General features: G+C 35.3%; 1 protein-coding gene across 1 annotated transcript in view; it reads left to right on the top strand.

Moving 5' to 3' along the window:
* The window catches only part of Micu3 (mitochondrial calcium uptake family member 3), a 73,251-nt gene that overhangs the window by 47,415 nt on the left and 13,251 nt on the right, over positions 1-12,585 (top strand). The window contains exons 8-9 of the mRNA XM_028768294.1: positions 471-509; positions 9,677-9,772. Of these exons, the coding sequence (XP_028624127.1) occupies positions 471-509; positions 9,677-9,772 (135 nt within the window). The remainder of the gene's footprint in view (positions 1-470; positions 510-9,676; positions 9,773-12,585) is intronic.

The following is a 12,585-nucleotide window of genomic DNA, read 5'->3' on the forward strand; positions in this document are numbered from 1 at the left end:
TTCTAAGGTCTGTGCTAAGACCATAATGAGTGATTCTCTCTGTATCCTCATCTCAGTCCTGACAGGTAAGTGTTACTGCTGTTCCACAGGTGAGCAGAGTCTATGACCATAGCCAATAGGGTTCCAGCGCAGGGCCTCATCCCATTGTCCACATCCATCCTGCTGCTGAGCCCAGCATCCCCACCTCTGCTCAGGAGGAACTGTTGGCTCACAGCAGTAGTCCTTTCATGTACAATGGAAATGGCTGAGATGAACACAGGCTCAGTTAACATTTATTTATATTGAGTTTAGAAACTTTGCTACTCATCTTTAACATTTATCTCACTCGTGTGTGTGCTTTATAGAGAATATAGCATAATGATTTGCCCTTCCTAATTGATTATTTTGTCGTCTTTTTCTTTTTTCTTTTGCTATACTTGGGTTCATTCTGAAATGTGACACTTCATTTGGCCCTTTGTGCTGTATGTCAGCGTCTTCAACTTTATGGATACCATTCTCCTACTAATAGTGTATGTACAATACTTTAAATGTTTTTTATGTATATATCCCTTATCTGTTATATTGGATAATATTATTTCCTTATATAAAGCTATATATGCTATGTAAAGTGTATTGCAGTTTGTTAAATACAGTAAGATACAATCAAGCCAAAATTTTTAGATAAGTGAAACAAAATGTAGAAAGCAATTGTATATCTTTATTAGTTTTATATTTGTAAATTAAAATAAATGTGATTAAACAATCACCACCAGACATTCTGGTAGAGTAATAAAAATTTTATATTTTTCAGCAATATATGAAGCATTATACAAAAATAATAGAACAGATAGGCTCTGTTCCTGAAGAACACAGGTATTTTAAGAATTAACTCTAGACATTGGTCATTGCCAATAAAATCATGTTAATGAATAGACTTTTTCATTTTCAGTGTTCATTTTTTTTCTGAAACTCTATTGCCTGCTTACTTTCTCTGCTCTATTAAAAATTCTCTATAAGCTTGTATTTGTTACATACTACACAGACATGACTGTGAGTTTCATTCTTTAGTCTTGAAAATTTCTGTAAGTGCTCTTCCCAGTCGTGACATTTCTGTTCTCTTGAGAACAAGCTCATTGGTTAGCCCAGCACATACGGACCTCCTCAGAATAACCTGATCCTGTCCCATAAACATGCAGTTCATTAAATGTCTTAGGTATCCTTCAGTCTTGTTAAGGATTCCTCAAACTATGCAAATCCTACCTGAGAAGTTCCTTGAATTTGGGGGACAGTGTTTAATTAGCTACTATAACCTGTAGAGCTTATTTTAGATTTAAGCACATCCTGGAGATGGTGTCAACATCAGATAAGCACAGAGTATCCTGCCTCTCACAAGGAATGACACAGTATAATTGGAGAGCAAGTCACATCTATGGGGCCCACACAGACTTTAAATTTGTCTAAGATTTGGAAACATTTTCTATAAAATCTACTGCTACTTCCCAATACGATTATTTTTAAAAATATTTTTCTGATAATCATTTAAATATTTGTAAGAGCTTATAAAATGAAAATCTCACATTAGAATATCATACATACATTTAAACATAGTTAATAGTATTTATGACTTTATGGCATAATGTTTACTGTCACAGTGGGAACTACTTTTTAATTGTGGCAGTTTCCTTGTTTCCTTTCATTTTTAAGTAGTTACCATAGAGTTTAAACTGCATAGACTTTACAGTCACAGTCAGTAAGGTATTTTCATAGCCAGATTTAAGCTGTACATTTTATTCATATTACCCTTGATAAGGAAAACATATTTGTTATTTTTATTTTATTGGTTCACAAATTTTTCATTTCATCTTACTGAGGACAGCTTCTGTCCTTATGTAAAACAAATGTTAATGTGCTATAACTTCATGTTCTTTTAATCGTCACTCAAATAGATTATATAGTTTAACTGGTAAAATTTGATTTTTTTCTATAATAGAAACATTCTTATGAGGAATGACTTCCCTGAAGTGCCTTTGGCAAACAGGATGGGGTCTGGACATGAAGACAGACCCTCTCAGCTCTCAAATTGTCTGTTCCAAGATAGCACCTGCTACAGCCACTTCTGCCTGTTTTCATTCTTCCTGCTATAGTAAAAGATTAAGGCTGACTAGCCTTAATCTTGTGTCCATGAATATAATAGTTACTCTCAGCAGCTTTCCACTCCAGATAACCCAGATAGTTTTATATTTCTAATGTAATCAAGTTTCAAATTATTTTTCCACAGTGATGGAAACAATACAAAAAGAGTTCAAAAGAATAAGCAATTCAACTAGCTCAAAGATCAAGGTGTTTGACTTCAGCATCCCTGATATGATTTTTATGATATCAATTTTAACTATCCTAATGCTATTACTACCAGAAAATGTGTCAATTTTTAATAGCACTTCAGTGGTATTTCATCATATGTTGAAATGTGGTTTGGTACTAAATTTAATATTCATAAATAATCTTTTTTTAAAAATGTGTCCTCCAGTTTTTGATGCAGAATTGTAATATATATTGTACATATATTTACACATATATATTACCATGGATGTTAATTATGTGTTTTCAGTCTTGTCTGTCATTACTGACAGTTGTGTCTGCTTGATTGTCAATAGGTATTTTAAAATTAAACTAAATGTATGGATTTATTGTTTACTCACAATGTTCTTCACTTTTTGTTACCTATTTTAAAACATTATTACATCTGTATGAATATAAATTAATTATGCTTTAGCCAAATTTCTGGTAGCTACTTACTAGATTTCTGGGTATATTTTACCTTATAAAACCTTTAGTTGTCAGTATAGACTACCTTTTAAATTAATATTTTAATTCTTCTTATTGTTCCCTGTAAAGATATGAAGCTTTTCCTTATTTTAAAAATGTACTTTAGCTCAGAAAGTTAATGCAAATAAAATGAATAATTACAAAATAGCTCAAGAAATAGAATTTGCTATTTCCCATAATCCCCTTTATACTGTCTCCAGGCATAGTTCTTCTCCCAAAAGTCATTCTCCCAAATGATTGCTGCAGCTGTGGTTTATAGCTAGTTCTTCGCTTTGCTGCCTATGCGTTCTGAGAACTTTGCTTTAGTTCTGCTCACCGAGTCCTTGTAGGCAGGCCCAGCTGGAGCTCCTGTATTGCTTTAAACAATGTCTTTATCAGTTGTTCTAGCAAGTGAAAATGGTTGTTTGTGAAGAAAGTAGCTCTTCAACTTGTAATACAGACTGTCACACAGATGTCTTCTTGCTGGGCAGTTCTAGCTCCTGAGTATACAGCAGAAGCACTTCCTGTGTAATTCCTGTTGCCACTCCCAGATACTGAAAATCTGTACGTGGAAGTCTCAGCACATGTGAGGGCACTGTCTAATTTGTGTGAAGTTACCAGGACTTGTCATTTTTACTATCAGTACAGTACAAATAGCAATGCAGAGCCAAAGGCAATAGCATTTAAAGTGTCTTTAAGATGTACGTATTAGCTTTGGGCTGGCCATTTCATTCTCATCTAGCAAGCTAGTGCTAGTTCCTGGCTTCTCATCAGCATAGCCTGCTGCGCCTTTTTCAGCTTTGCTTTTCTCATTAACTGGGAAAATTTTGATGGTATATTTTGTGAAATGTACTGGTCTCTTTTCTCCTGGCTGATTGATAATCTGTGCCTCTTAATTAGAAAATTCCATTAATTTACATTAGTATGATTACTTTGTGATGTAGAATTTAGGTGTTTTTCTCTGTAACCCATTCTTTTCTTCCTTGATTTACCTTGCCTTCTGTAGGAATTTATTTTTTCTTTAAATTTAGAACGTACTTAGTATATTTCTATGTTTATCTTCCAAGTCTTTGATGAATATACCTAAACTAAGAACATCTTTATGCTCTTCCACATAGGATGCTTAACTATCTTTGATGTCTCTCTCAGCATAGATACTTGGAATTCTTGTATAATGGCTGCATCATTCTTTTTTCTAATATCTCTAATTAGATATTCTAAATGTATATATATCATTGATATTTGCTTTGGTCATTTTACTGTGTAGCTTGGGCTTTGACCTCTTGAGTCTGCAGCCTCTGCCTCTGAAGTGCTGGGATTCCAGGCTTTTGCCACCCTTCCTTGCTATCAGTGTCTATGTAGAATTACCCTCTGTGAACAGACACCATGAACAAGACAACTCTTATAAGGATGACATTTAATTGGGCTGGCTTACAGGTTCCAAGGTTCATGCCATTATCATCAAGGTGGGAACATGGCAGTATACAGGAATTCATGGTACAGGAGGAGCTGAGAATTCTACATGTTTATCTGAAGGCTCCTAGGAGAAAACTTTCATCCAAAGGCAGCTAGGAGGAAGCTCTCAAAGCCCACTCCCACAATGACTCACTTCCTCTGACAAGGCCACACCTACTCCAACAAGGCCACACCTCCTAATAGTGCCACTCCCTGGACCAAGCATACTCAAGCCACCACATATTTACCATTCCTAACTCAATTTCTGTTTTGAAGCTAAGGAGATGGCTCAGTTTATAAAGTATCTGCTGAAATGAGTTCTGATTCCTAGAGTCCACATACTGCCCAAGTAGGTGGGACATGTATGTAACCCCAGCAGTGGGGAATGTGAGACAAGAACAGATAGCCCCTAGAGCTCATGGGCCAGCCAATCTAGCAGAATTGATGAACTCCAAGTACAGTATCTTGTCATAAAAAATAAGATGGAGAGTAAAACAGGAAGATAAATAGTATTGACTTTTGGCCTATGAATGCATACAATTCACTCATGTATATTTATATGTATTTACCAGTGCTCATAATTAATTTAATCTCACCCCTTTCTAAACCTTATGATCTAATACTCATAAAATACTCAAGATAGAGTCCCTTTGTGATTGGAAAATGATGGTTTAGCAGTATAGCAGGTCACGGTAGAGTTACTGTAGAGCTTTATTGTGTCTAAGACCCTGGGTTCAATTCCCATTAAAACCAAAAAGAAAAACAAACAAACAAAACTTCTCTTTGAAAATGTCTTTATTATAAGTTAACAGATGCTTCTCAGCAAGTGATGATAAAATTTATACACTGTTTTTGAGCTTCTATAATTGAAATTAAGGTGTCAGCTCTGAATGTAATTAGCTTTTTTCTGTAGGTTATCAGGGTCTCCTCCCAGCCCAATTTCTCTCTTCCCCATTAAAAACAGATCTTTTTTCCTCACTTAGTATATCTTGATTGTGGTTTTCTCTTCCTCTACTCATTCCAGTTCCTCTCCACAGTCAACTGCCTTTTTCTCTCTCACATTAGAAAGCATACAGGGGGAACTGGAGAGATGGCTCAGTGGTTAAGAGCACTGACTGCTCTTCCAAAGGTCCTGAGTTCAATTCCCAGCAACTACATGGTGGCTCACAACCATCTGTAATGGGATCTGATGCCCTCTTCTGGTGTGTCTGAAGACAGCTAGTGTACTCATATACATAAAATAAATCTTTTTTTTAAAAAAAAAAAAAAGAGCGTTCGGGGATCTAAAGGATAATACTAAAATAGTCACATAAAACAGAAGCTAACACATTGGAGTTGGAGAAGACAAACAAACAGAAGGATAGTTACTTTTGTCAAAGACATCTGCCTTTTGTTTCTGCAGGGTGTTCCAAGGTAACTCACTCATTGCAAGCCTGGCTGTGGGTCTCTGTATTAGTTCCCACCTGCTGTAGGAGGAAGCTTTTCTCATGATGGCTGAGCAAGGCACTGATCTATGAGTATAGCAGAGTGTCACTTCTAAAATAATTTATTTTATGTGCATTGGTGTTTTGTCTACATGTATGTCTTTATGGGGGTGTTGTTATGCCTAGATAGTGAGGTCCCCACAGACCACCAGAGACGACCAGGAGTGCAACTCATATGCAAAAGCAAAAGTCTTCATTCAAGCTTGAGCTCCAGCCCTCCAACCTCTCCAGTACAGTGGAAGGTGCTGAGCTGGTACAACCCTTGCCTGTTTATCATGGTTGCTGTAGCAGAGTGAGAGACTTTCCCACTTGGCAGTTACATTATTGGTTGACATTTGCTTGGCACACTTTTGTCGGCTAGTAATGATTTCTGCTTGGTATGAACAATTGCTAATTTAATCAATCTACTTTAAGACATTAGGTATTTTCTTTCCCCTTAAGAACTGATTGGTTGTTGCTAGGAGTGGAGTGGCTGTTTGCTCAGGGGAATTGTGACAGTTGGCAGGGTGACAGGGTTCTTAGAACAAGTTGAGGTTTTTCCAGTAGCTGAGTATTTATTCAGAGGGCGAGTTAATTATAAAATGGAGTCTGAAAGCAAAATGGAGTTTGTAATGTTAAGGTTGGCCCTTCAGTGTCAAATCTTGAAGTTAGAGATAGTTGTAAGATACCATGTGGTTGCAGGGAATTGACTCAGGGTCCTCTGAAGTAGTAGTTAGTGTCCACATCTGCTGAGCCATCTATGTCTCCAGCACCACAGAATGTCATTTTAAGTCTTCTTTGCCTTTGTTTTTCTATAGTCTTGGTGCAGTGTGCCTCTCTGCCCTGCTTTTATCTGGGGTGAGATTTGTTGAGCTTCCAAAACAGGAAATTGTTTTCTCCCCATTATTATTGGAATCTACTGTCTTTATCTCTTTACCTGAATGTTATTTCCCATCATTCTCTGTTAAGACTTTCTGGTGCTTTCATGGACACTTATTTGATCTACTATGTCTGTTAGCTTCTTTCTGAGCGTTGGTCAGACCTGGAGAAAATTAGTCCAATACAACATTAAATTACAGTTCCAAGATTACTTACTGGTTTTGGTTTTGGTTTGTTTTATTGCTGTTGTTTTGATACAATTGTCAATTGTTACAATAGAACATAATAGATAGTTTTATTTTGCTTGTTTTTTTTTTTGTTTAAGTATGTAAAGTACTGGCCTGTTGAGTCATAGATAACGGGGTCATCATCATTCTGTTTACCTCAGTGATAGATCAGTATCTCTAAGTTAGACTTTCTTGAGAACTTCCTTTGACCTTTTGTTCCTCCCTCGACAATAGCGTGTCTGCCTTCTCTGCACTCCTGTCTTTCTATCACAAATATCAGTGTCAGGATATTAGAGAATTATGGGAATAGGACCTTGCTTAAACGGTTAAAAAAGAGATGTAGAAACTCTCAAATCTGCCAAGTTTAAGGACTTCCATTAATAAATAGCCTCTTTAACATAGATAGGTAGGTTGGTAGGATAAGCATGGAAGGTTGATGATAGATAGATAGATAGATAGATAGATAGATAGATAGATAGATAGATAGATCAGACTTAGAAGGTACAGGACATCAGTTTGCCTGGTCCAATCCTTTTGCAAGTTCTTTTGAGTGGGTGGGTGGGGGAGCACCCTCATAGAAGCAGGGGAGGGGGGATAGAATAGGGAGTTTTTGGAGGTAAAACTGGAAAAGGGGATCATATTTGAAATATAAATAAATAAAATATCCAATTTTTAAAAAGGAGAGAAGAAAAATAACAGAAAGAAAGGGAAGGAAGGAAGGAAGGAAGGAAGGAAGGAAGGAAGGAAGGAAGGAAGGAAGGAAGCTCACACTTAGATTGTTCTACTGGCAAAAGCCTGAAAGCTGAGCTCACACAGCAAGATGTTTTCAGGAAGTCTTTACGTGCAGCCTTCCATGTATACACTGAAGCATCATAGCTGTCTGTTTCATTACTGTCTTAGAGCCCAGTCATAGGTGTACATCTCACGTCCTTCTTTAAGTTTTACATATGTTCTGATATTAAATTTACTCTATATTTCTTCAATATCAATTCTAGTTTGAACTGCTTATCTATTTGAAGCTTATTGTAGTGCCCTATTTATTTTTTATGCTATTAAACTTTTTGTTATTTTTATATTAAAAGTTTATTCTTAATTACATCATTAAAGTTATTGATTAAAAGTGAAATACTAGCTTGAGACCAGACAAATATAGGCATCATTGAGTATGCCTAGAAGGTCATCTATCTATATATATATATATCTATCTGTCTATCTGTCTGTCTGTCTCACAGCTAGCTTTTACTTTCAATAATACTTGCTGTGAGAATATTGGGCCTTTTCTCTGAAGCCTTATATTTTAAAAGATGGTATAAGATAAAACAAAAAATGCAGTTACAGTATCTCAGTCTTATTAGCTAATGTCATGTATTTGCTTCTCTTCTATACATGTAGAACCAATTAGCATGGATTTACTAAGTTGTTTCTGTACCTTTTGTGATAGTGACCAATTAGCAATATTTTCTAGTATAGTAGGTTTAATAAACCTTTTTTAAAATCATGTGTTAATCTTCTAAGTTACAGGTAAAATAGAAAGAATATTCAGAATATATCAATTAAAATGAGAGTGCAATGTTAATCTAGAATCTATTGAGGTTATTTCTAGTTTGTATGAAAGAAAATAGAGTGTGCTAATTCTGTATTTAGCCGATTTTCTCTATGTAATTCACTACTGCTTGTTTTCAATTCAGTTATTTAGGAAAAGAGATAATTATAGATCCATGTGGTATGGCCACATTGCTACAAGTATTTATGTCCGTTACCCATTTACAGCTAAATAATACTTTATGATCAGCAAATGACTAGCAGTGGATAGTGTTTTGTAGTTAATTATAATGTTAGGTGAAATTAGAAAAATGTCTTTTGAAATATTCTTAGCATGTAGCATAATTTTAATATTCCCTCCAGATTGTTGTCTATTTGCCTGAAACAGAGGTTCACTGAGTTGCCAATCAGGCCTTGAACATCTAGAATCAAATAGTCCCCTGCTCTGAGCTCTAAAGTAGCTGGGAGAGTAGCCACATGCAGCACACCTCACGGATACCTGCCTTTTAAGAACTAAAACAAAAGAAAAGTAGAAAAGTTTGATTCTCCTGCCATGGTGCATTTTTTTTCTTTCAGTAACCAAAAGATCCATAGGCCTGATAACTTCAGTACCCACTGTGTGTCCCAACAGAAGCCGACTATAATTATTTCTGTGTAGAGTCTCAAGTTAGGATTGTAGTTTTTAACCTTAAAAACTCCCACACAGTAGCCAATACTGAGAGGAAAGTAAGTGCCCTGTCCTTATAAGCGTTAGATGCACCTTATCTTTCATAGTAGACACACCTGTCAAATCCTAAAATAGGTTTACATCATTTGACTTGAACAGCTATATTTTATTTTTACAAGCTTTATATTAAAATTTTTATCTACAAGGTATGGATGAATATATTTTGATTATGTTAGTCTAACAAAATGGGTGATAAAACAACTAATTTTGAAATTATATATGCATTTAACAGGTTACCACAAATTTACAAAAATTTTCTACATATGACCATTTCACACAAAGTATAAATAAATGTTTACGTCATACTTTCATCGAAGTTTACTTTATGTCTCAACAAAGGCAGGCAAGATTGCAGAGTTTTGAGTCTTTTTGCCATAGCCCCATTGTGCTTAGAAACAGGTTATATACCATTTCATCCCTGAAAGCACCATGGGGCTGCTGCTGTGTAATGTAATACTGTTGTGTGCAACAGAAAACAATGAAGGTAAGCCAGTGAGCTCTTTTCCCTTCTGTGGTTGGGAAAAGGAGATGTAAAGTACATAAGTTGTCCTTCTTTGTGACTGTTGTTTACATTTGTGTTGTTCTTAAAACTTCTACAGGTACTTAAAACAGATGCTGAGGAACTTGTCTCTAGAAGCTACTGGGATACCCTGAGACGTAGCACAAGCCAGGCGCTCTTCTCAGACCTTGCAGAGGTATAATGAACCATCTGTGCGGTCCTCACACTCCTGTGCTAGATGCCGTTTTGTTAATCTGGTCTTCATTTGGTTTTAGATTCACAAGAGGAAGCCCAAATGTACTATTTTTCTATTTCTTTTAACTTTTTAAGTAAATTAATAAGTACTATTTATCATATACATATAATCATTGTATAGAACATTTTTAGTAAATTAATAAGTACTATATATCATATATATAACACTGTACAGAAAGAATATTTTAATATGTCCATTGTACTGACAGGGGATATCAGTTATTATTATCTGTGTTGATTGAACTTGTTTATTTTATAAAGCATAACTTCACTACATATTTAAGAGAAAATAATAGTAATACAGATTTGTAAATTTACTGACACTATCCTACAACCTAAAACTTATATAGAAATACTAAAATTCTTCACATTGTAAATCATGGCTGTTCTTATGTTAGATTTAAACAATTAACTTCCTCAGCTAATAGTGAGTACCTTAAGGGAAGGGGTACAGAAATATGAGATTCAGTCAAAGAATTAGAAATTTATCTTTGTATTAACTTAAGACTGCCAGTTCATGTTTAAATAAAAAATAGACCAACTCAGATTTTGTTATAATATGGCTTAAATTTTACTAGTAGACACTTTTGTACTGCCCTTGGGATAGACTGCCTCTATTCCCCTATTAATTTAGTGCCGTCATCAACAGGAATTTAAATATATAATATTAAACTTGATATCTAATATCGTTTTTAAACATTAACTTCAAAAAGTAAGGCACTATGATACAGTGTTGTTGGAGTGCTTGACACACAAGCATGGGGACCAGAGTTCAGTGTCCAGCATCCATGGAAAGAACTAACACAAGGCACATTATGTGTTCTTTAAAGCCAGCGGTGATGAGGAAGAGACAGGAGTGCAGATCCATGGTGCTTGCTGGGCAGGCAGTCTAGTTTCATTGTCAAAGCCCAGGTTCATTGGAGACCCAGTCTTAAAGGACTAGGTAGATGGTGTTTAAGAAATACATCTAGGATTGATGTCTTATGCATGTACGATGGCATGTGTACACACACACATCAATATCTAAAATAAATACCAATTATTTGTGATTTCTTTTGTTTTTCTGTGTTTTAAATAAAGTTTTGGGTGATGTCTTACTTGGAGAGTCTCTGTTACTGCACTCCTACATTATAGAAAATGAGAATCCACTGTAAGTCACAACTTGTATAAAAGAATTACTTATAGCATTTGTATTTCAAGACACAAACTAGTTCAGAAGGAAAGCTTGGAAATTTACTTATGTATTTCTTCATTGCATATAATATACAACTCTTAAAATATTATAGGTAAATAAGAGCTTAGCCTTACACTTTCTCATCCCACAACTGCTTTAAACTGTTGGCATGTTAAATTATAAAGAAGAAACCATGTTTTAAAAATCACTTTAATATTATATAAAGAAGATTTGCATATGTGAACAGCTGGGACTAATTTCTGCTCAAAATAATTCAGAGTGCAATATGACAAGTATATCAAACAGCATTGAAAACAGTGGTTTAGTACAAGGATTACTTTGACTTTTACAAATGAAATTTAATGTCTTTGTGCTATAAGTAATACTTATCCATTGCTTTATTTCAGAAATTTTATTATATCAAATTTGAAAGTTTTTCTTTGCTGATGATTAAGGTTTTTTTACATTGTAATCAATAGAAATTTGTTTAAAAGGCTATCTTAAAACTTTATTTTAATAGTTTGATAAATTTGTATTTTATACAAATTTTGAAATTTAAATTAAGTTTGGTCATGTGGTTATTATTGGTGCTGAGGACTGAAGCATATTAAATACACACTACTACTTACCTATACCCCTATACCGCACTCTGTCTACCAAGCTCCTTCCCAGCTAATATCATTTTTAGCTTTAAAAAACAAAAAAATTAGTGAGCTTATGTCTAAATGGCCACAAGGGTCTCTTTTCACTTGGAGGTTTTTTTGCACTGTTTTTTGCAAACCACTCGAATTCATTTTTTTAACAATAAGCACAAGAATCAAAGAAATAAAGTCTTTTCTTTTTCTTTCCACCTTCTTGTAATTTGTTGTGTAAACTGTATGATGCCAAGGACACTGGTGTAGCTCTCCCAGTGGCTCCAGTGCTCGGTTTCAGACGGGCGTGGGGTCCCCATTTGCATTTTCTGGTTTCCCCACCTCTGCTGTCAAGCTGTTCCTTATTCCTCTGAGGATCTGGATTACTTGAATAAACACAACCTGAAGCTACTAAGATTGGACACTGAAAACCGTAAGTGAAGGTCCGATCTGCTCAGTGAACAGAAGAGCCTCAGTCATTGTAGAAGCCCGTGTAAACATCTTAAGTCCCCTCACTATGAATGTGGAGGCAGCACAGCATAAGGCAGTATCCACATCCACGTGCCCCTGCATCCTCTCATTTTGAAGGTCTTTGTTTTCAGATGTATATAGATTTAATTTCAATAACAAATAAGTAAGCAGACTCTGTAGTGATCCTTTTTTCTATGATCCTTGAAAAGTTTTGTCATCTAAGTCATATTTCATCTTTTTAAACTTGACAAAAAGTAAAGCATGGTTAGCATATATGAATGAATATATGTATGAAAATGTTTTCAATTAATAAAGGAAAGAAATCTACCACCTGCTCCATCTGTGTAGCTTGCACACAGGTACATTATTTTTTCATACTAATAGACTAGTACCCATCCTTAAACTCAGCTCGAGCCTGCCTCCAAGATATCCACCACACCCCATTTACAATTAAGCTCTTTGAGGCAAAAATCAATA

This window comes from Grammomys surdaster, unplaced genomic scaffold (genome assembly GCF_004785775.1).
Source record: "Grammomys surdaster isolate TR1022 unplaced genomic scaffold, NIH_TR_1.0 185, whole genome shotgun sequence".
Lineage (NCBI taxonomy): Eukaryota > Metazoa > Chordata > Mammalia > Rodentia > Muridae > Grammomys > Grammomys surdaster.